The sequence below is a fragment of the Panthera pardus genome, unplaced genomic scaffold, assembly GCF_024362965.1.
Source record: "Panthera pardus isolate Hobbes unplaced genomic scaffold, ASM2436296v1 HiC_scaffold_22, whole genome shotgun sequence".
Taxonomy (NCBI): domain Eukaryota; kingdom Metazoa; phylum Chordata; class Mammalia; order Carnivora; family Felidae; genus Panthera; species Panthera pardus.
The window spans coordinates 52,079,195-52,100,200 of record NW_026526788.1 but is presented as its reverse complement, the minus strand read 5'-3'; the positions used below and the strand labels follow the sequence as shown (position 1 = coordinate 52,100,200).

The window sequence follows — 21,006 nt, the reverse complement described above, 5'->3', positions numbered from 1 at the left end:
GGCAGGCTCTGCACTGTCAGTACAGAGCCCTCTGCAGGGCTTGAACTCACCAACTGTGAGGTCATGACCTGAGCCGAAATCAGGAGTAGGATGCTTGACTGATGCGCCACCCAGGCGCCTTTCACACCTCTTTTTATTACACTTCCTGCTTCCTCTCTCCTCTCTTAGGGCCTTACCTCTTTTGCCTTCCAAGTGCCCTCACAAATTGTCCCGTGCTCAAAAATAACTGTGTTCAACAAGAGACTCTTTAAATATGGAAAACAAACAGAGGGTTACTGGAGGGGTTGTGGGAAGGGGGACGGGCTAAATGGGCAAGGGGCATTAAGGAATCTACTCCTGAAATCATTGTTACACTATATGCTAACTAACTTGGATGTGAATTTTAAAAAATAAATTAAGTAAAAATTAAAAAAAGAAAACAAACCTCCGTTCACATCCCATTCTCCAAATGTTACGTGTTAGGAAATCATTCTAAGCCAGATGTGAATGTCTCACACAGTCCTTCACTTAACTCTCCATGAGACAATATTTACAGTTTAAAAAGACAATGTTTAGGCATTGTGAAGGAGACAGTTGGGGATAGACATGAAAAAGCCAGAAGTTGGGAGGGGGCGGTTGCAGTAGCTTTATAGACCGTATTCCCCTTCCTCTTCTGATAAGAAATAACGTAGTGCTGCCAGTATATGATTAGAAAGTTTGACTGTTGGTCAGATTTATCTCCTCAGAAAAATAATGTAGGTGAAATACGACTCCAGACTTGTCTACCTCCCTTTGCGGTTGATGTCTAAATTATCATCTATGAGGGTGAACAAACACATCATTATTATTCTGAGAAACCCTTATTTGTGAGTCTTACACTAAATACTAAACACAATATATGCTTGGTCACATTTATTCCTCATGAAGTGAAGTTATCAAATCATAAAGCATGATCATCTGGTCATAACTCTGATGAGATATTTGATCAGCACATCTGAGTTTTAGTCTTGGGTCTTCACCATTCCAATTTGGTGTCCTTAGACAAGTCACCCCCTTCTTAGGTGCTTAGCTTCCTCATCTCTAAAGTGAGGTGTTAGACTAAGTTACCTCTAAGTGTTGAACACATGTGTGTAAATTTGTGAAATGACCTTTAGTGTGGATGTTGGTAAACGGTGTTCAGAATAAAATGCTAAATGAAAATGCAAGATAATAAAGACACAACTAGTAATTTAAAAAACGGTTTTGTGTGGTATTGAAACATAAGTGGTGGTGCCATTAAGGTTCTTATATGTATTAGCTGGTTCTGATGTAGTATATACACTAACTTGTACATTGTATTAACTGTGGATCTTAGCATTAATACTTAGCTATAAAATGGGTCTTTTGTAAGTTCTTTGCCCTTTAAATTCAGTGAATGTTTATTGAGGGCCTGCCAAGTTTAGATTGCTGCATTAGGATTCCCTTAGGTAAGTTAACAGAATTTCGCATTCTTAATAATTTAATTGCAGTTTGGAATTGCTGAAAAACACTAACTAAATTGGACAGCTTTAAAAAGCCAGATAAAACACTGACTTTGTTAAACCCTAAATAAGTTTTTTTCTCTTTTTGAAACTTCCTAGGAGGATGGTTTGTGTATCAGCAGAGGAATGAAGTTCACAATAACTGTGGCATTGAGATATACTATCAGACAGACATGCAGAGCACCTCAGAGAATATGTTTCTAGAGCTCTTCTGTCAGATCATCTCTGAGCCTTGCTTCAACACCCTGCGCACCAAGGAGCAGCTGGGTGAGAGGGAGGTGGGGACTGGCCCAGTACCATAGACCTTGAGCAACCATTGTCCTCAGAAAATATGCTCCACGTGGATAGTCCTCTTGCATGGTGGTGCAGGCTTGCTGTATTTTTTTTTTTTTTTAATTTTTTTTTTTTAACGTTTATTTATTTTTGAGACAGAGAGAGACAGAGCATGAACGGGGGAGGGTCAGAGAGAGGGAGACACAGAATCTGAAACAGGCTCCAGGCTCTGAGCTGTCAGCACAGAGCCCGACGCGGGGCTTGAACTCACGGACCTTGAGATCATGACCTGAGCCGAAGTCGGCCGTTCAACCGACTAAGCCACCCAGGCGCCCCCAGGCTTGCTGTATTGACAGAGGCTTGTGAAAACCTTGTTTGTGGGGAATCCACTCCTAAAAGATAAGCACTTAACATGTCATGGACATTAAAGCAGTTCTTAAGGCGAAGACAGTGTGTTTACAGAATGTACATGTCATAAAGAAGACATTTTGGGTAAGGGAAGATGCTTAGGGCAGACTATTTATTAGGGGTGGCAAGATGGGAAGCAAGCCATCCAGAGAAACTTAGATTTGGGAAACTTTGGGTTCCCAGAGGGCAGGTATTATCTCTTAATCATCTTTGTATCCCAAGCCTGGTCCCATAGAAGGTACTCAGTAAGTGTTTGTTGAGAAAGTGTTTCTGGCACAGTTTTAGGCACTGTTAAAAGTCCTCGAGATCCTGGCAGGTTTAATCAATGAGAAAATAAAGAAACCCCAGCAATGACTGGGAGGAACCAATGAAAAAGGATTTGGGTGAGTTCCAAGTATTTTCATTTTTTAAGAAACCAGCATGGTAGATGCTGGACATGGAAATGGATAAGTTACAGATGGTCCTTCCCTTCAAGGAGCTCACAGTCTAATCAGGAGGGCAGACCTATAAAGGAATAGTTACAGTGCAGTGTGGCAAATATTACTGAGAGTCTTCAGATTCTAAAGGTCATGCCGAAGATAGTGACTTCCTCAGAAGTGGGGTGGGACCCCAAGGCTCCACAGGTCTGAGGATGTGGTTCAGGACAGAGCAGCTGAAGGAGGCAAGCCACGAGCTCAGTTTAGGAAAGATGTCAAAGGGTGGTAATGCGTGAGCTCACAAGATGACAATGGAAACGTGACCTTCTGTTGGTCTTCAGAGGTTTTTAGTCTGAATGCAGTTGGTCCAGGAATGAATTCACATAAGGAACTTGGATGTGAAAGGAAACAGAGCTGGAACAATGGTTAGAGGATGAAAATGAGTTCATTATATACTAGGGATGGGAATAACTTTCACACAGAGAGAAGATGATTAACCAGCAGACAGTGAGGAGTTATGGGATGGGAGATTGAGTAATGAATAAGATTTTTTCCTTCCCACCCCCCCCCCCCCAAGAGAAAGAATTCTCTCCCAACTTTCTAACTATTCTTCAGAGAGCCCTTTTGCTCTACCCTTAGGAACTTATGATATCCTAATTGTTTATGTTTCTTCAGAGGTGAATAACATAAAGCTCAAAAGTAGATTTTATTGCTCTGACAGGATAAGTTTTGAAGGATTAAAAGTGACCGGAGTCTCAAACGCCAGGGTCCTGACTGGCCGGTGTTTGTGTTTCAGGCTATATCGTCTTCAGTGGGCCTCGTCGAGCCAACGGCATACAGGGCTTACGATTCATCATCCAGTCAGAAAAGCCTCCTCACTACCTAGAAAGCCGAGTGGAAGCTTTCTTAATCACCATGGAGAAGTCCATAGAGGACATGACAGAAGAGGCTTTTCAAAAACACATTCAAGCATTAGCAATTCGTCGACTAGACAAACCAAAGAAACTGTCCGCAGAGTGTGCTAAATATTGGGGGGAAATCATCTCCCAGCAATACAATTTCGACAGAGGTAAGGCACAATTAGGGCCCCAACATTTATGGCATATAAGTGTAACATTTGAGGTCACCAAGGCTATTCTACAAAACGGTGGTTGTTTTGTAGGTGATGTTCCGGTTACTAATTTGGTGGTGTGGAGTGTCATACTTCTAAAGAACCATCGCTTTAACATAAGAGCAGTTTTTATTAGAAACTTTGTCTTTTTTTCTTCTCCAAAATTGGAGCTGGATCTTCCTGTATCTCATAATAATACAGTAAGAATAAATCTAATTTCACTTTTTGTGTTCAGTCAGTATGCCCCTGAGGCTCTGAGCACAGGCATGCAGTTATCTATTTCCCATAACACCAAAAAAAGAAAAAGGAAAATTTGCAGAGATAAGTGCTGCCCTGGAGGCACAGGGCTTCAAACAGATGCCTGTAGGGATCACCAAAAATGTGTCGGGGCTTTTACACTGGGGACAGCTGTGCTTCCTGAAGTCTCCTGCTTACTGACTTCCTTGGCATTTCTTCTAGAGCAGAAATTAACAATGCAGAGCGCTAAGCTGGAGGTGGGGGGGGGGGGGTGGCGGGTTGGGTTGTGTTCTCATTCTGACACCAATAGCCTGAAGATCTTTGGCCAAGACACCTTTTTGAGGGCCTCGGTTTCCTTACCTGTAATTTTTTTTAGCAGTTGGAGTCACTGTTAATGGTAATTGTACTGACCATCTATTGAACATTTGCCGTAAGTGCAGCATCATGTTACTGTCATTCATCATTTTCCTTAGTTCTCACTACAGACCCATTAAGTAGTTATTATCCCCAATTTCCGGAGGAGGAAACAGAGGCTCAGAAAAATTGACACAACTAGCCTAAAGATCCAGTAGTTCAGAAGTAGAGAGCCAGGCTATCTTCTTACTCCTTACTTGATATTTATTCCCTGACTACTTGCAGGAGCAGATGATCACTTAAAAATACAGAGACCTAAGAACATTGGAGTGAAACGTATTGTCATTTAATGTAGTATTCTGGGCTACTTAAGATGGAAATATTAGTAAATTATTGTTTGATTGCTTTTTCAGATAACACAGAAGTTGCATATTTAAAGACACTTACCAAGGAAGATATCATCAAATTCTACAAGGTAAGTCGAATTTGTATGTTTAGATTTTGACTCATAAGCAAATATTATATATGCTGTGTGGTTTGTTACTGCTTTGAACTTAGTGCCTTGCTTAGAGCTGCAGCCTTAGTCAGGTCACCTTCTCCAAAGGTTCTTTTACATGTGAGGCTTCTGAATGCAGACCCAGGGCTCATCGCTGGTGAGATAGCCCTGTGACCTCAGCCAGGGGGCTTAAGCTTCTAAGTCTCAGTTTCCTCACTTACAAAATAGAGATTAGTAGGAGTATTAATTGAAATGAGGTGCATAAAGTGATTAGCACTTAGCAGAATTTAATAAATGGTCTCCATTACTGTGGTCTCTTCATTAGTAGTTCTCAGCCTCAGTTTTTACATGTTTTAATCAGAATACTTTAATGTTTTCCTCATTGATATTATAAGTTTTAGTTGTGTTTATTTATTGCTTAAGACTATTTGCTTTGTGAGGTTAGGTATCTGTTCTCAGTTGCTTGCAAGAAAGGGTGATCATATTAGCTCTTTTTGGTTTCTGAGGGATTCATTTTAAGGCATTCTTAGTTGTGGGTGTTTAAAAAGAGTGATGTCCTGATATAACTTACTCTAGGGTTTCCAGAAGCAGTGAAGATTTTTTCTTTCCCTCCACAACGTCTATTATTCATTTGAATTACAAGTAGTACCTGATTATTGAATTTGTAAGAATAGTTATAAGACTGAGTTGGTTTTGTCTTAAAAATGAGAGTTTTGTTACCAAGCTTAAACTAAGTCTAGAACATCATTTCCCTTGCTGTATTCCATGGTACACTAGTTTTCTACAAGATATTAGTAGGGACACATACAAAAAAGGGTTTCATGACTATGTAAGTCTGGGAAAGACTACACTCTTTATTCCTGTTTTTGGAGAATTACAGAGCATGTTAACGTCTAAAAGTTCTAAGAAGCCCCATACTAAAAATTTCTTTAGCCCAGCATTTAATTTTGATTAACAAAACTCCCTAAAGAGATTCATCATGGACCTGTTTGTTTTTCCACCACAGAATACCTGTTAAGTATTTCCTGGGACTCCAGTGTTCCTTAGAATATAGCTTGCAAGAAAAATGCAGTTTGCTTATTGGTTGGTTGGTGTTTAGAAAGATGGAGATTGTCCAGAATTGTTCAGGAAATTGAGAGTAGTCTGAAACTGAAGAGGGTGTTATACTCTTCTGATAAAGGTTGATAAGAGGGCAATGAAGGCTTGGGTGAAAAGGGATCCTGAATAGACCTTTGGAAGCAAACTTTTTACTCAATAAGACAGACAATCTCAGATGAGCTGCTATATATTACTGGAGGCGGACCTGTGCCGAGCTCCTGAAAGGGGCTGGAGGGGCCAGGGCAGGCCTGTGGGAGAATCTGGGCTGTCCTGCCAGCTGGAGGGAGCCATGGTCAGGTTTGTTGTCCAACCTCATCAGGATTTCCATCGAGGCTGCACAGGAACAGGCTTGTAATAACTGCTCCATAAACCATTATTGACCTGATTTGGCTTTGCTAATGATCTCTCCCTCTGAGGGTATGACCAGGGGAAGTTTCATCACACCTTGTGTTTTCCCTTTGGAAAAGACAGATAATGGTCTAGCATTAAGGAAAAGGTCGAGAGACACTTTTCCATGGGATCTGCCAACTCACCACTCCTGATATTCATGGTATGACCTAGGGAACTCCTTCAGAGCAGCCTGCTGGAGCAGAGAGAGAAAAAGCAGGCCTTGCTTTCTGATGCCATCACTGTGAACTACGTGACTTGAGCAAGTCATCATACTTCCCTGTGTCTCAGAGTTCCGTATCTCTAAAACAGCATCCTCACAACACTTAGCTTATAGAGGGTCAAGTGAGCTAACACAGGAGAGTGCCTGACGCAAGACAGGACTCAATAAATGTTAGCTTCCTTTCTCTTCTGTTAGATGAGAATCCATGGAATTGCCCTGGTGCAGAATCTAAGAAGGTGTGGGACACCTCGGTGGCTCAGTCTGTTAGGCGTCCGACTGCGGCTCAGGTCATGATCTCACTGCTCATGAGTTTGAGCCCCTCGCTGGGCTCTGTATTCACAGCTCAGAGCCTGGAGCCTGCTTCAGATTCTGACTCCCATCTCTCTGCCCCTCTCCTGCTTGCACGTATGCTCTGTCTCTCAAACATAAAAAAAATAAAAATTTTTTTAATAAAAAAAAAAAGAATCTAAGAAGGTTCTAGAGGAGCAGGCATTGTGCTCGTCCCTTGACTGAGCTCAGGCCTTTGCCTCTGTAGTCATTAGCGATCACTGGATGTGGCCCTGCATCACAGCCCGATGAGTATTAGGCTAGGTTTTTAATCCCAGCCCAGCTACCTCTTAACTGTAGGAGTTTGAATGCATCACATAATATCCTTGGACTCCATTTTATCATTTGCAAAATGGGGTTAATAGTAATTCTTGCCTACCTAACCTAATTTTCGTAGAGTTTAAATGAAACACTCTAAGTGAGGGGAAACATCTTTTCTGTTTCCGGCTATGTGAGAGCTGATTCTTCATAGTGGTAAAAGAGTACTTCATTTTAGGTTCCTTAGTGGGCCAGAAGGGTGACCTGGCTGTTCTTTCTTCCTAGGAAATGTTGGCAGTAGATGCCCCAAGGAGACATAAAGTATCCGTCCATGTTCTTGCCAGGGAAATGGATTCCTGTAAGTATTGAATATGGACTTTTTGTAAAGTATGTTTTTGGGCACACGATGGCTGTCCCTTGCCATAGACACATCCCTTAAAGAGCACCAGAAAGTAAATAGGTAGAGAAGGGGAGCAACTGGAGACAGGGTCTACTCTATCAAAGCAAAAATATGGGGAAAAGGGAAATGAGGCAGTGAAGGAAACAGTCAGCATTAGGTGGCACAGTGCCATCCTGGCCCTGGCTTTACAAGAAAACACAGCTAGTTGCTGGTAGGACATCTTCACAGAAGCTGTGTGGAACCACTGCATGTGAGGAGGAAGAGCAAATAGTTCATTCGCTCAGTCTTTCCATCTTCTGTCTCTGAATGGCCAAGGTTTACTCCACAGTCATATCTCACCTGGCCTTCTGGGTTGTTTTACTGGATCCTTCCTGGTGGTCAGAGCCTCAGAGACCAGTGAGTGCAGACGTGGGCACTAAAGTTGCTGTGGGCGAGGCTTCATAGCCACGGTAACGTGATGAGCCATCGTTGGGGAGAGTCTGGATAAGACATAGAGGCAGCAGTCAAGGTCTTGGGGAGCAGGCAGCCTGGGAGGACATGGGCCTGGTACAGTTTCTTAATGAGCCGAGTCCGGTTTCAGTTTGTTGTTGTTGTTGTTGTTTTTCAATTGCTCTTGTATGCCAGTATTTATTAGGTAAGAAGTAAACCTTTCATTTTCTTACAGGTCCTGTCGTTGGAGAGTTCCCATGTCAAAATGATATAAATTTGTCACAAGCACCAGCCTTGCCACAAGTAAGACATGCAAATGTCATTTTAGATTGCATGGTTAGAGGACTTCCCACATAGAAGGAGCTTGTTCAGCAGGACACGTAAGACTAGAAGTATTAGGTCACCACGTGTTTGAGCCTCTACTTTATATTCCTCCCTAAATGTGAGGTCGCCAGCTGACAGCTCCGGGGGGGGGGGGGGGGTCACGCCTTTGTCATCTACGGAAAGACTCAGCCTCTGACCTGGTTTGCTTTTGCTTCTAGTTTGAGCAGTTATGTTACTCTGCAGCGAGTCCTCTCCAGCCACGCCTGTACCTTGCCCTTTCCCCAGTGCCTGCATGTCTTTAATCCTCTGGAGAGGTTGGCATTTACTGGCAGTGTGACCAGGCCCTTGCTGAGTGGGCACGTCAGCCTCTGCCGTTCTGCTGAGGTCTTGGTATGTGCCAGCTCTGGCGTCCCAGCCCTTGGTGTGCCCAGAGAAGAGCCAGGGGTCTTCTTTCTGGTCCTGGGTCCCACTGGGGACACTCCCCATAGGTTTGCATAGACCCTCTGGCCCTGAGGATCCAGGAAGATCAGATCATAATATGTGGGGTAGAAACGAGTGTGTATGTAAAAAAAAAAAAAGTTGATGTCTTATTCCGTCTGCTTTTTTAGGCCATAAACACTGAGAGAAACCTTTTTCTTCTTTGCAGCCTGAAGTGATTCAGAACATGACCGAGTTCAAGCGTGGTTTGCCACTGTTTCCCCTTGTGAAACCACATATTAACTTCATGGCTGCAAAACTCTGAAGATTCCCCAAGGGTGGGAGAGTGCAAGTGGATGCATCGCTGGGTCTTCCTGGGGCCAGGGAAAGAACCTCGGCCACTTTCATAGTTTCTGGTTCACTATCAGACAGACAAACAGAAAAAAAAGATGTTGTCAAATGTCATTATGTAGAATATTAAAAATCCAAAGTAATTAAATTACAGAATCTTATAGATGTAGAATATTTTTTAAATACATGCCTCTTAAATATTTTAAAATTTTTCTTTTCATTACTGAGAGAAATTTCCCTTATATAACAGTACTTAAAATGATGAATGATATTCCTATAGAATCTTCCTTCCATATTCTGTAAAATAGTCACTTGTCAGAAGAAAATATGTTAGTTTTTGGTTTTGTTTTTCTAAAAGCCTCCTAGGTTGACAGAAAAGGCTTTAAAACCTTTAGAAAGGTAATACCTTTTTAAAAACTGATTCTCAAATTTGCTTTCTACTTGGTGGTTTCATGTAAATCAATGGAGAACATTAACATTTGGCAGATAATGAAAAAAGCAAAATGATTTTCTTTTATTAGTGAAATTGCTGATTATATAAGGCATGGTTTTAATCTTTTTATAAAATTTGAACATGTTTTTTATTCAAACTAGTAAAATGCTGGAAAACCCTAGAACGCCCTACTTATTTACAATGCTAGAAATAGACTTACCCTACATCAGTTTTGTCCCAAACGGAATTTCTCAGGATTACTGTGATTTGTTTCTTTCTGATTGAATTATATTGACATTCTTGTTCATAGTCGGTTTGCAGTGTTCCCTCAGTTCTACCTTTTCCCCTCAACAACATTTGTTGTATTTATTTAATACATAGGGTCAACTTCAGATCCCACTGAGTGTGTGACATGCTTTTCCAACATCAGCTACTCTAAACACTTGTAACTTTTTACTACCATGATATTGCAATCAGTATATGAACCAAAATATTTGCCCCATTATGAATTTAAAAGACAAGTACCAAGCCACCTTTTTGAAGGTATTAGAAATAAAGCCTTGATTCTTAAATAGTGTGATCTCCAGAAGACTCTCAAATCCCTTTTTGCTACCAGTCTAATATTGCCTTAAGTGTTAAGTTATTTTTTGAATATATAAATATAAACATAACAAACAGATAACGACTGGAGTGGACTTTTAAAAAATATTTTTTTCATGAGATACTATTTTAGATGAAATTGTTACTGTAGATTTAACAGCTGTTTTGAAATATTTACTGTTGTTAAAAGTTGCTTCAAGAGAAATTGTGAATATACTTCCACATACAGGCACTGGTACCAGTAAGTGGCCCTGTTCACTAACTCAGGCAAAGTAAAGAATGGCATTTTCAAATGACATTTTACCTCGCTAGGAGTTGATTTGCCAGGACTTTTTTCTGTAGAGTCATGTCTTACAACATCTTAAGTTTTCACTTTTGCCATTTTCCAAATAATCTACATTTGGGGCAAGAATGATATAATCACAACTGTGGAGGCTGCTTTCAAAAGCAGGGCTCCATTTCTACTGTCAGATAAATGTGGTGCTGTAACTGTCTTTTTATCCCTACCTTCAGGAGCTTCCTTGTGATGAAGCCTGTCTTTGTCCATCAGAAGGTGCGTGAGTCATCGCTTCCTTCTGGTTTTATGCATTTGTAGACTATGCAGCTTTTCATCAAACTGCAAAAATAAACAAGAGGGATCTACAAGCCCTGAGTGTTTAAATCCACCACTGAAAGAGTAAATAAGCCACCTACCTTCTCTGTGGGAAATTATGTACTATTGAGTAATTTTTAGCTCTTTTTTAAAAAATGGGTGAAATGTAACTGTCATTTTTATGAGAAAGTCACATGAAGAAATCTGAACAGAATCTCATGTAGTCTTCCAGGAACCTATGATTGGGGTTCAGTGTGTTCCAGCATTGTCTGGTGTCCAAATTGGATCTAGAGCTACTGTTGGATCACTCAGGCATACTAATGGATTCATGAAATGGGTCCAGGCTGCAATCCATGAGCAGTAACAGACTATCCCGGATACTGCATTTTTCTCAGTGCTTAGCAAATGAGATTTGTGGAAAACAAACTGAGTTATTAGTTACTTGTGACTTTAAAAAAAAAAAAAAAGTCTTCTTTTCAACTAGTTGATGTGGAAGAGAGAGCATGTGACACAGCCAGTATGGTGGAGTGCTAGGGTAATCCTGTTTACAATAAATTGCCTGAATTGAACCTCTGGAGTTTGCATTTGTGTTATTTTTACAATTTTAGTGTCTAGCCTACCTCTCAGCATCCTGATTTGACAACATTTCTTGCTTTCGTTATTCCTAAGGCAGAAAGCAATGAATTGGTTTTTTGAAAAAAAATCTTTTGAGTGCATCTGGGTGACATTGATTTAGTCAAATAAATGGGTCAATTTCACACTCATAAGAGTGGATCGCTTTTGTCAAAGAAATCTTGGTGTAAGAGGCTGAGTTCATTGCTGTGCATATTGTCACTGACCCCAAACCCAGAAAGATTTGTCCTTTGCTTTACAGGGAAAAGAGTAAAAAGGGTAGAAAAACAAAATATTTCCTCTACAGCTAGTGTTTCGTCTTCTTGCCACATCTCCAGCAGCAGGCTAGCCAGTTATCTTGTCCATCCCCTGGCCCCTGACACCCTGTTAAGATAATCTTTCTACTAATGTGGTTGCCAGCTGGCCCAGATAGGCATTTCAAGAGGAAATGTGCTCTTTCCTCAGTTTGCAGCCTAGGACCTTGGCGCAGCCCACACAGGCAGCATTGTGCTTGGGGATGACGCAGTGGCCCTAATGAGAGGCCCAGAGCAGCACCCGCTTTTATGGCATGGGGCAGTTCTCCCCTCGCTCACAGTGCACAGGGGAGTCATCTGAGCTCCTCACCATATACTCTAACATAGCTTCGCAGAATGTTTAGATTTATGGTGAAAACCAAGGATTCTCACTCTCATCCCCGTTGTAAGGGTGGTTCCTGCCCTCCTAATCCTTCCCTGGCAGGGCTGCAGACCGGTCTGCTCCTGGACCCCTGTTATTCTGTGCTGTCTACCAAATGAACTTAATTGTCCTTGTCAACCTGAACATCATACACCCCAAGGTTTCTTGTGGCAGTGCCTGTTGGTAGTCCTGAATTATTTCTGTTCCCACCCGCGTCCAGCCCTTCAGAGATATTACAGCATTTTGGACCACTCATGCCCTAAATGAACATTAACCTTATAAAGCACTTTACAGATTTCAGACCATCCTGACAGACATCTTCCACAATAATCTTTTGACACAGAAGGACAGTGATTAAAATTATCTTCGTCATCCCAGGTTTTCAGAGATGGGTATAGTAGACTCAGAAAGGCCAAACAGTTGGCCCAGGACCATTCAGGAAACACAGATTCAAATCTCCACTCTGATCTTTAAACTCTAGACCTCATTGTTCCATTTCCTATAATAACAGCTACCAAGTCCATTAACATACTGTGGGACAGAGTACAAAGGCATTTGCTTTTTTTTTTTTTTTAAGGGCATTGGCTTTTGCATTTATATGAAACTTCACCATTTTCACATGCACCTTCTTACTATCCCAACCTTTGCCTGTTTTGGAGAGACTGAGACCAGACCTCACAGTTGAGGCCCCAGTCCAGTCCACCATGGTTTCCACTCTGCTGGGCCACCTTGTGGCCAATATTAACTACTGCCTGCAGGGTCTACCTATCAGGGTTGATCCAGACCCATGCCCCCTGGCCTGCTAAACCCTGAAATCATTTCAGGCTCTCCTGGTGTCCCTGGAGTGATGAGAGTATCTGGAATTCTTCAAGAAATTCAGAAAAGGGGTGTGAAGAGTAGTAGTCAAGTTCACCTGTGGCCCCACCACATTTAGATCATTTTTTGCAGTCTTTTTTCTGTGCGTAGAGGAGGGGGTCATATATTCAGTGTCACAGCTTTTTCCTTCAATAGTCTATAATGAAATTGTTCCACATAGATACTCCTGAGGGAAAAATGTGATCTTGGTTTTTTTGTTGAGTGTTTGGTGTCCTGTACTGTAGTTTATTAAATCCTCTTTGTAGGATGTTGAAGGTGTTTTCAAACTTTGATCCATGATCCTTGTGCTGAATATGTGTGTGATTTCCTGGTTATTTCTTTAAATTGCTGGGTTATAGAATATGAATATTAACCTTTTTCAAAAATTTTTTATCTATAGAAAAAGTTGTGAAAATAATACAATAAATTCTCATGTATCGTTACCCCATATTCACCAGTTTTATGCCTGCTATGTATTGCTCCCTCCCTCTTTTAAGTAGGTTGCAGACATCACGACTCCTTACCCCTCGGTTTGTCGCCAAGTATATAACAAAGTCCGTGTGTAGTAAGGAATTTGGCCTGACCCAAAGGAAGCCCCGGCCTTTGTCCCCTTTGTATTTGTTTAGATACAGTATGCTGGTAAACTTGACAAATGAGATAGATAAATTTCTTGAAAGACACAAATTACCAAAACAGACATGAAAAGAAATAGAAAGTTTGACTATCCCCGTATCTGTTTAAGAAATTGAATTACTGTTCTTCCCACACAAAATTCTAGGCTCAGATGTCTTCATTAGTGAATTCTATCAAACATTTAAGTACAAAATTATACCATCTTATGTAACATTTTAGGAAACAGGAAGAAACCCTATTAACAAAATATTAACAATTTGAATCCAGCAATGTATAAAAAGGAATTTTTATACAGTTGATTTTCAAATATACAAACCTTATTTGATGACAAAGTGAGGTTTTCTCAGGAATGCAAGGTAAGTATAATATTTGAAAATCAATTAGTATTATTTACCATAGTAACAAAATTGAAGGAAAAAACATTTAAAAAGTTCAGTAAAAGTATTTTGCAAGGTTCATCATAAAAGCTCTCAGCAAATGAATAGAAGGGAACTTTTTCAATGTAATAAAGGAAACTTATAGAATACCTACTGGTAACATCATATTTAAGGATATAATATTGAACACTCCCCCACCCCACCCCAAGACCTGCACCAAGATGAGGATGTATGCTTTTAAAATTCCTAAGGGCCAAAAAAAAAAAAAAAAAGCTACTACTACTACTAATTTAAAAGGTTGCAGGAGATAAATCAACATTAAATCAATTGCGTATCAGGGCACCTGGGTGGTTCAGTCGGTTAAGTGTCTGACTCTTGATCTCAGCACAGTTCATCATCTCATAGTTTATGAGTTCAAGCCCCACATTGGGCTCTGCGTTGGTGGCACAGTGGACCATGCTTGGGATTCTCTCTCCTCTCTGCCCCTCCCCAGCTTCTTGTGTGCTCAATCTCTCTCAAATAAACGTAAAAAAATTTTTTTCAAAAAAATCATTAGGAGTAAATTTATTCATTTATTTTTAAGAAAGTTTTTTTTTTTAATTGTTTAACGTTTATTACTTCTTAGAGACAGAGCATGAGTGGGTGAGGGGCAGAGAGAGAAAAAGGGAGACACAGAATAGGAAGCAGGCTCCAGGCTCTGAGCTGTCAGCACAGAGCCTGATTCAGGGCTTGAACTCGCAAACTGGTGACCTGAGCCGAAGTTGGACACTTAACCAACTGAACCACCCAGATGCCCAGGGGTAAATTTTTTTAAATATGAAAACCTGTACACTGAAAACTTCAAAACATTACTGCAAGAAATGTTTAAAAGACTTAAAGAATATATGTGTCACATCCAAGGATTGGAAGACAGTACATATATTTTTAAGTTTGTTTATTTTGAAAGAGTGAAAGAGAGAATCCCAAGTAGGCCCCATGCTGTCAGCTCAGAGCCCAACATGGGGCTCAATACCATGAACCAAAATCAAGAATCAAACACTTAATCGACTGAGCCATCCAGGAGCCCCTGGATGGGCTCTCTCTCATTTTGATATAGAGAGCACAGCCGGGGAGAAGCAGAGGGAAAGGTAAAGAAAGAATCCCAAGCATGGTCCACACTGTCCTGTGGAGCCTAATACTGGGCTCAAACTCACTAACCCAAGATCATGACCTGAGCTGAAACCAAGAGTCGGACACTTAACTGAGTCACCCAGGTGCCCCCAGTAAGACTGCTTTGTTTTGTTTTGTGTATTTTTGAGACAGAGTGTGTGAGCAGGGGAGGGCAGAGAGAGAGGGAGACACAGAATACAAAACAAAATCCTCAGGCTCCAGGCTCCGAGCTGTCAGCACAGAGCCCAACGCAGGGCTCAAACTCAACAGACCACAAGACCATGACCTTAGCTGAAGTCAGACACTTAACCGACTGAGCCACCCAGATACCCCTCTAAGACAGTATTTTTAAGGTATCTGTTCTCCCCCATTGATTCTAAGCAGTGCTTACCAAAATCCCAGCAGGCTTTTTGGGCAGATATTTATGAATTGATTTTGAAGTTTACATGGACATAGCAAAGAATCTTGAATAGCTAAAATAATTCTGGAAAAGAAGAACAAAGTTTTTCTCTCTGATAGCATATATTACATAAAACTATAGTAATCAAAAGATAGTGTGGTATTTGACTAAGGATAGACCTATATATCAATGGAAGAGAATAGAGAGTGTACAAGTAGATCCCCAGGTTGATTTCAAATGATTTGACAAAAATGCCATGGAAATTCAATGGGAGAAAAACTGTCTTTTCAACAATGGTTGAACAATTAGATATCTTTATGGGGGAAAAAATTGAACCTCAAATCTTACCCAACAGTATATACAAAATTAACTCAAAAAAGATTTAAACAAAAACTAAAAATATAAAACTTCTATGGGGCAACATAGAAGAAAATATTTTTGAAGTTTGGTAGACAAAACTTTCTTAGAGTGCAAAAGGCACTAGCCATCAAACAAAAAATGGACAAATCGAAGCTTTTCAAGTTTGAAAACGTCTTCTGTTTAAAAGATACACATAAAGAAAATAAAAAGCGACTGACTGGGAGGAAGTATTTGCAACACTTGAAGTCAGACAAAGTACTTATATATAAGAACACATAAGAAGAGCGCCTGGCTGGCTCAGTCAGTGGAGCCTATGACTCTTGATATCCAGGTTGTGAGTTCAAGACCCATACGGGGTGTACTGATTACCTAAAAATAGAATCTTAAAAAAAAAAAGACTACATAAGAAACTGTTAAAATCAGAAGATAAAGTTCTGGTAAAAGAGTCAAATAGATTCTTCACTAAAGGAGATGTAGTCAATGGTCAATTTGTACATGGAAAGACACCCAACACCATTAGTCCTCAGGGAAATGCAAATTAATACTGATAGGCGAAGCAAAACTACAGAGAGAAGATCAGTGAGTGCCTGAAGGCTGTAATTAGGAGGTAAGATCAAAGGACATAAAACTTTTAAGAGAAATGGAAATGTTCTATAAAAACAATGTTTCTATAAAAAGCGGGAAGACGTATTTTTGAAACAACCAAAATGAGATACAATTCCATGCAGACTAGAAGAACTAAAATGAGAAATACTGACAATACCAAGTGAGGGCTTCTAGTGTGTTTGTTTCGTTGTTTGCTTTTGGTGTGTGTGTGTGTGTGTGTGTGTGTGTGTTTAGAGAGAGCACAAGTGGGGGAGAAGAGCAGAGGGAGAATCTTAAGCAGGCTCCATACTCAGTGCAGAGCCTGCTGTGGGCTCAATCCCACGACCCTGGAATCACGACCTAAGCCAAAATCAAGAGTCAGATGCTCAACCGACTGAGTCACCCAGATGCCCCTCTACTGCGTATTTTTAAAAAACAACAAAATATTTATTTTCCTGCTATGGAGTAGATGCACTTGTTCTTGTAGCAAAAGGTCATATTTTGGAGAATATTTTGGAGCAGCTTTTGACAAATGTAAGGTATGGTGAGTTAGAGCTGATAATGGAAATATTTTATTAAAGTTAACATTAGAAACCAAGTGTTAATAGTTCCACTTGATGAAATGGCTGATAGGAAGATATTTTAGGGACAACTTGAAATTCTGTAGGTAGTACTCAAAATGGTTTGTAAGGCAAGTGTGTTACAATTATTCTAAATACCCTATAGGAGATTATTAGCCAAAGAAATCCTGCTGTGAAGTCTTTTTTGTAAAGGGAATGATATGTTTCAATACTTAGAATAATCACTTTCAGTCTCTTTTACAAGTTTAAAATTTTATTTTTTATCATAGAAGGCTATATCTGTATGTGCTAGAAGTCATTTAGCAAGTACTTAACAAATACTATTTATTTTTAATGTTTATTTATTTATTTATTTAATTTTATTTTATTTTAACGGTTATTTATTTATTTTTGAGAAAGAGCAGGAGCAGAGGAGGGCAGAGAGGGAGATGGACAGAGAATCCGGAGCGAACTCCACACTGACAGCAGTGAACCCGATATGCGGCTTGATCTCATGAACCATGAGATCATGACCTGAGCTGAAGTCAGACGCTCAAACAACGGAGCCACCCAGGTGCCCCAAGGCTGTTAAAATCGAACTTTCTGGGCTCAGACCTTGTTTGCAGCAACATGGCTAAACCCACCAAGAAGGTCAGAACTGTCCGTAAATACAGGACCTGTTAGGGTGCCTCCCTCAGGAAAATGGTGAAGAAGATGGAAAAAAAGCCAGCACACCAAGTACATTTGCTTCTTCTGTGGCAAAACCAAGATGAAAAGATGAGCTGTGGGGATCTGGCATTGTGGTTCCCGCATGAAAACCATAGCTGGGTAGTTCCTGGACCTACATCGTCATTTCTGCCATCATCAGCTCTTTCCCTGGCTCTCAGTAGTGAACAAAATCTGTTTTCATCACTTTAAAGCCCGGCTTCATTTATCTTTGACAGCCTCATGGTATGGACTTCGATCTTCAGCCAATCATGGGAATCTAAATTCAGATACATTATTTCTATGCAGTTTATACACCAACTTAGTAGTATAACGATTGATGGTTGCCAGTCCTGAGAAAACGTAGGGCAGTTTGGCTAGTGGCCTAGGAAGTGTGTGGCTCAAGAATGCAATTTTATACTCAGACTTAATTCCCTGGTATTATGACTCCCCATATCATTTGAGGACTCTCTTTGTCCTTGGATGATCATTCTTAAACGTACTTGACTATGAGTGACCATTCACAACACTAAAAATCATTCTTGAGATACCATATGCACATGGATTATTTGTTTTAAAAAGTTACAACTCATCTTTGAAATTTTAATAGGAAATAGAGATTTTAAAATCTAGTCTAAGATAAAATATGTGGGAGTTTCAAGACATACGTACCATTGATTGAGGAAGATTCAGTAGACCAGAGGTTGGAAACTGGCCTGTCACCTGTTTTGTCAATGAAGTTTTGTGAACCACAGTCATGCCCATGATTTACACTGATATTTATTTACATTACATTATGCCCATTTACTTATGATGACTTTCAGGTTATGATGGCAGAGCCTAGCAGTTGTGACAGAAACCCTATGGTCTGCAAAGCCTAGATACCATGTGGCTTTTTACAGAAAAAGTTAGCCAGCCCCTGCGATAGACCAGCCATCATAAAGATGCCAGTTGCTAAGTGTCGTGTATACACGAGGTGCCAAATGTGTGTGTTCATCATCAGGTGGTCTTTCCTGCCACTTCCTGGCGTATTCTTCTGGATTAAATGAGGTAGCACCAGAGCGTCTGGCACACAGGTATGTTTATTGAGCTTTACTGTTTATTGAGTTTACTATCTCAGGTGTGGCACACTTATTTTTAAAGGCAAATTATGACAAAGTGAGAGGAATGACCTAAAAGTATAATATTTTAAAAGGAAATTTCGATTAAATGTTAGCAGTGCTAACAACATCTGTTAATTCAAAACATCACTATCTGTGGAAAATGTTTTGGGAAAGCACTGCCCTAGGTCCTTGCTACTCAAAGTATGGGCATCACCTGGGAACTTGCTAAAAATGTAAGGATCTTGGGCCCTACCCAAGAATACTTTTATTAACAATAATTAATAATTATTAGTCTGCATTTTAAAAAGAAGCCTAGGGGATGGGGTGCCTGGGTGGCTCAGTCTGCTGAGCGTCCGACTTTCAGCTCAAGTCATGATCTCATCATTTGTGGGTTCGGGCCCTGCGTCGGGCTCTGTGCTGACAGCTCAGAGCCTGAAGCCTGTTTCGGATTCTGTGTCTCCCTCACTCTCTGCCCCTCCCCCGCTTGCATTCTGTGACTCTCTCGCTTGAAAATAAATAAAAACATTAAAAAAATTTTTTTAAAACGAACAAGAAACCCAGGTGAGTCATCTGTACAATGAAGTTGGAGGAGAACTACTAGGTTTGTGTCATCTATGAAAACTCTCCCACTGAGGCGAAAAACACAAGGAAGACTTAATTTTCATAAAACTATTTTTTTAATATCCCATTTTGTTTTTTTTAGCTTTTTTATTGAATTGCGTAAAAATGGTATATAGCTCAATGAATTATCACAAAGTGAACACACCTAGGTAATGACAACGCAGGGCAAGAAATATATCATCCTTTCTTTCCCCTTTGCAGTCACTCTCTCTCTCTCTCTCTCTATTACCTAGAGTAGCAACCATTTTTGTCTTCTTAATTTTTTTTTTTTCAACATTTTTTTATTTTTATTTTTGGGACAGAGAGAGACAGAGCATGAACGGGGGAGGGGCAGAGAGAGAGGGAGACACAGAATCGGAAACAGGCTCCAGGCTCCGAGCCATCAGCCCAGAGCCTGACGCGGGGCTCGAACTCACGGACCGCGAGATCGTGACCTGGCTGAAGTCGGACGCTTAACCGACTGCGCCACCCAGGCACCCCAACCATTTTTGTCTTCTTATGGCCTAGATTAGTTTTGCCTGATTTGGGCTTAATATAAACAAAAAAAAAATTTAAATACGCGTTGTTTGTGTCTGATTTTGTGCAACATTGCATTGGTCACATTTACACATCTACTGTGTGTAGCCATAGTTTTTCCACTTTTATTGTTATATAGTATTCCATCGTATGACTATATCATAATTTACTTACCCATTCTATTGAAGGACATTTAGGTTTCCAGTTTAGGGTTACTTATAAATAACAGTGCTATAAACATTTTTTTTGAGAGAGAGAGCGAAAGTGCACGCACATGCGAGCAAGCCAGCAGGGGAGGGGCAGAGAGAGAGGGGGAGAAAGAGAATCCTAAGCAGGTCCATGCCCATCGTGGAGGCTGACCAGGGCTCATCCTGTGAGATCACGATCGGAGCTAAAATCACGAGTCGGACACTTAACAGACTGAGCCACCCAGGAGCCCCTGCTATAAACACTCTTCAACATGTCTTTGGGTACACAGGGGTGCATTTCTGTGGGTGTCTCTAGGAGTGAAATTGCTACGTTGTGTACGCATATTCGACTTTAAGAGACGCTGCCAAACCATTTTCCAAAGTGGTTGCACCAATTTACACTCTTACCAGCCAGGTGTGAGAGTTGCAGCTCTTTGCCATCGCTTGGTATCGTCAGTCTTTCCAATTTCGGCCATTGTGTTGGGTGTGGAAGGTGTGCCCACTGCGGCTTGAGTTTTTATTTCTTTGAATATTAATGAGGTTGAGTCTTTTCATATGTTTACTATTTCAAGAATCCCTTTTGTGAAGTCTCTTGCCAATTTATTATCATGTTGTCAGTCTTTTTCTTAGTGAGTTATAGGAGTTGTATATATTCTGGTTATGAGCTCTTCTGTCTGTTAGATGCCTTGCAAGTATTATTTCTTACTTCTGGCTTCCCTTTCACTCTTTTCATAGTATTTCTATTTCTAATTGTTTTCAGTCAGAGTCAGAACCACCAGGCAACCACTGCCAGCAGCAAACTTGATCTTTTTTTGTTTTTAGGTTTATTTATTTATTTTTAGTAATCTCTACACCCAATGTAGGGCTTGAACTCACGACCCCGAGATCAAGAGTCACATGCTCTTCCAAATCAGCCAGCCAGATGGCCCAGAACTTGATCTTTTTAATAACTGAATTTTTTATCAGTAATGCATGTAGCATGATGAAGGCTGAGCTGCTATCCATGGGAATTAGTTTGAGAAGCTTTTTAAAAA

At 40.5% G+C, this 21,006-nt stretch overlaps 1 protein-coding gene across 4 annotated transcripts in view; it reads left to right on the top strand.

Annotated features, from left to right (window-relative positions):
• Positions 1-11,202, top strand: part of IDE (insulin degrading enzyme) — a 114,147-nt gene extending 102,945 nt beyond the window's left edge. For all 4 annotated transcript variants that reach the window (XM_019445090.2, XM_019445089.2, XM_053909730.1 and 1 more), the window contains exons 20-25: positions 1,599-1,766; positions 3,393-3,665; positions 4,712-4,773; positions 7,373-7,445; positions 8,152-8,219; positions 8,887-11,202. In XM_019445090.2, coding sequence (XP_019300635.2) covers positions 1,599-1,766; positions 3,393-3,665; positions 4,712-4,773; positions 7,373-7,445; positions 8,152-8,219; positions 8,887-8,982 — 740 coding nt within the window. In that variant the 3' untranslated portion in view covers positions 8,983-11,202. The remainder of the gene's footprint in view (positions 1-1,598; positions 1,767-3,392; positions 3,666-4,711; positions 4,774-7,372; positions 7,446-8,151; positions 8,220-8,886) is intronic.
• The last annotated feature ends 9,804 nt before the right edge of the window (positions 11,203-21,006 follow it).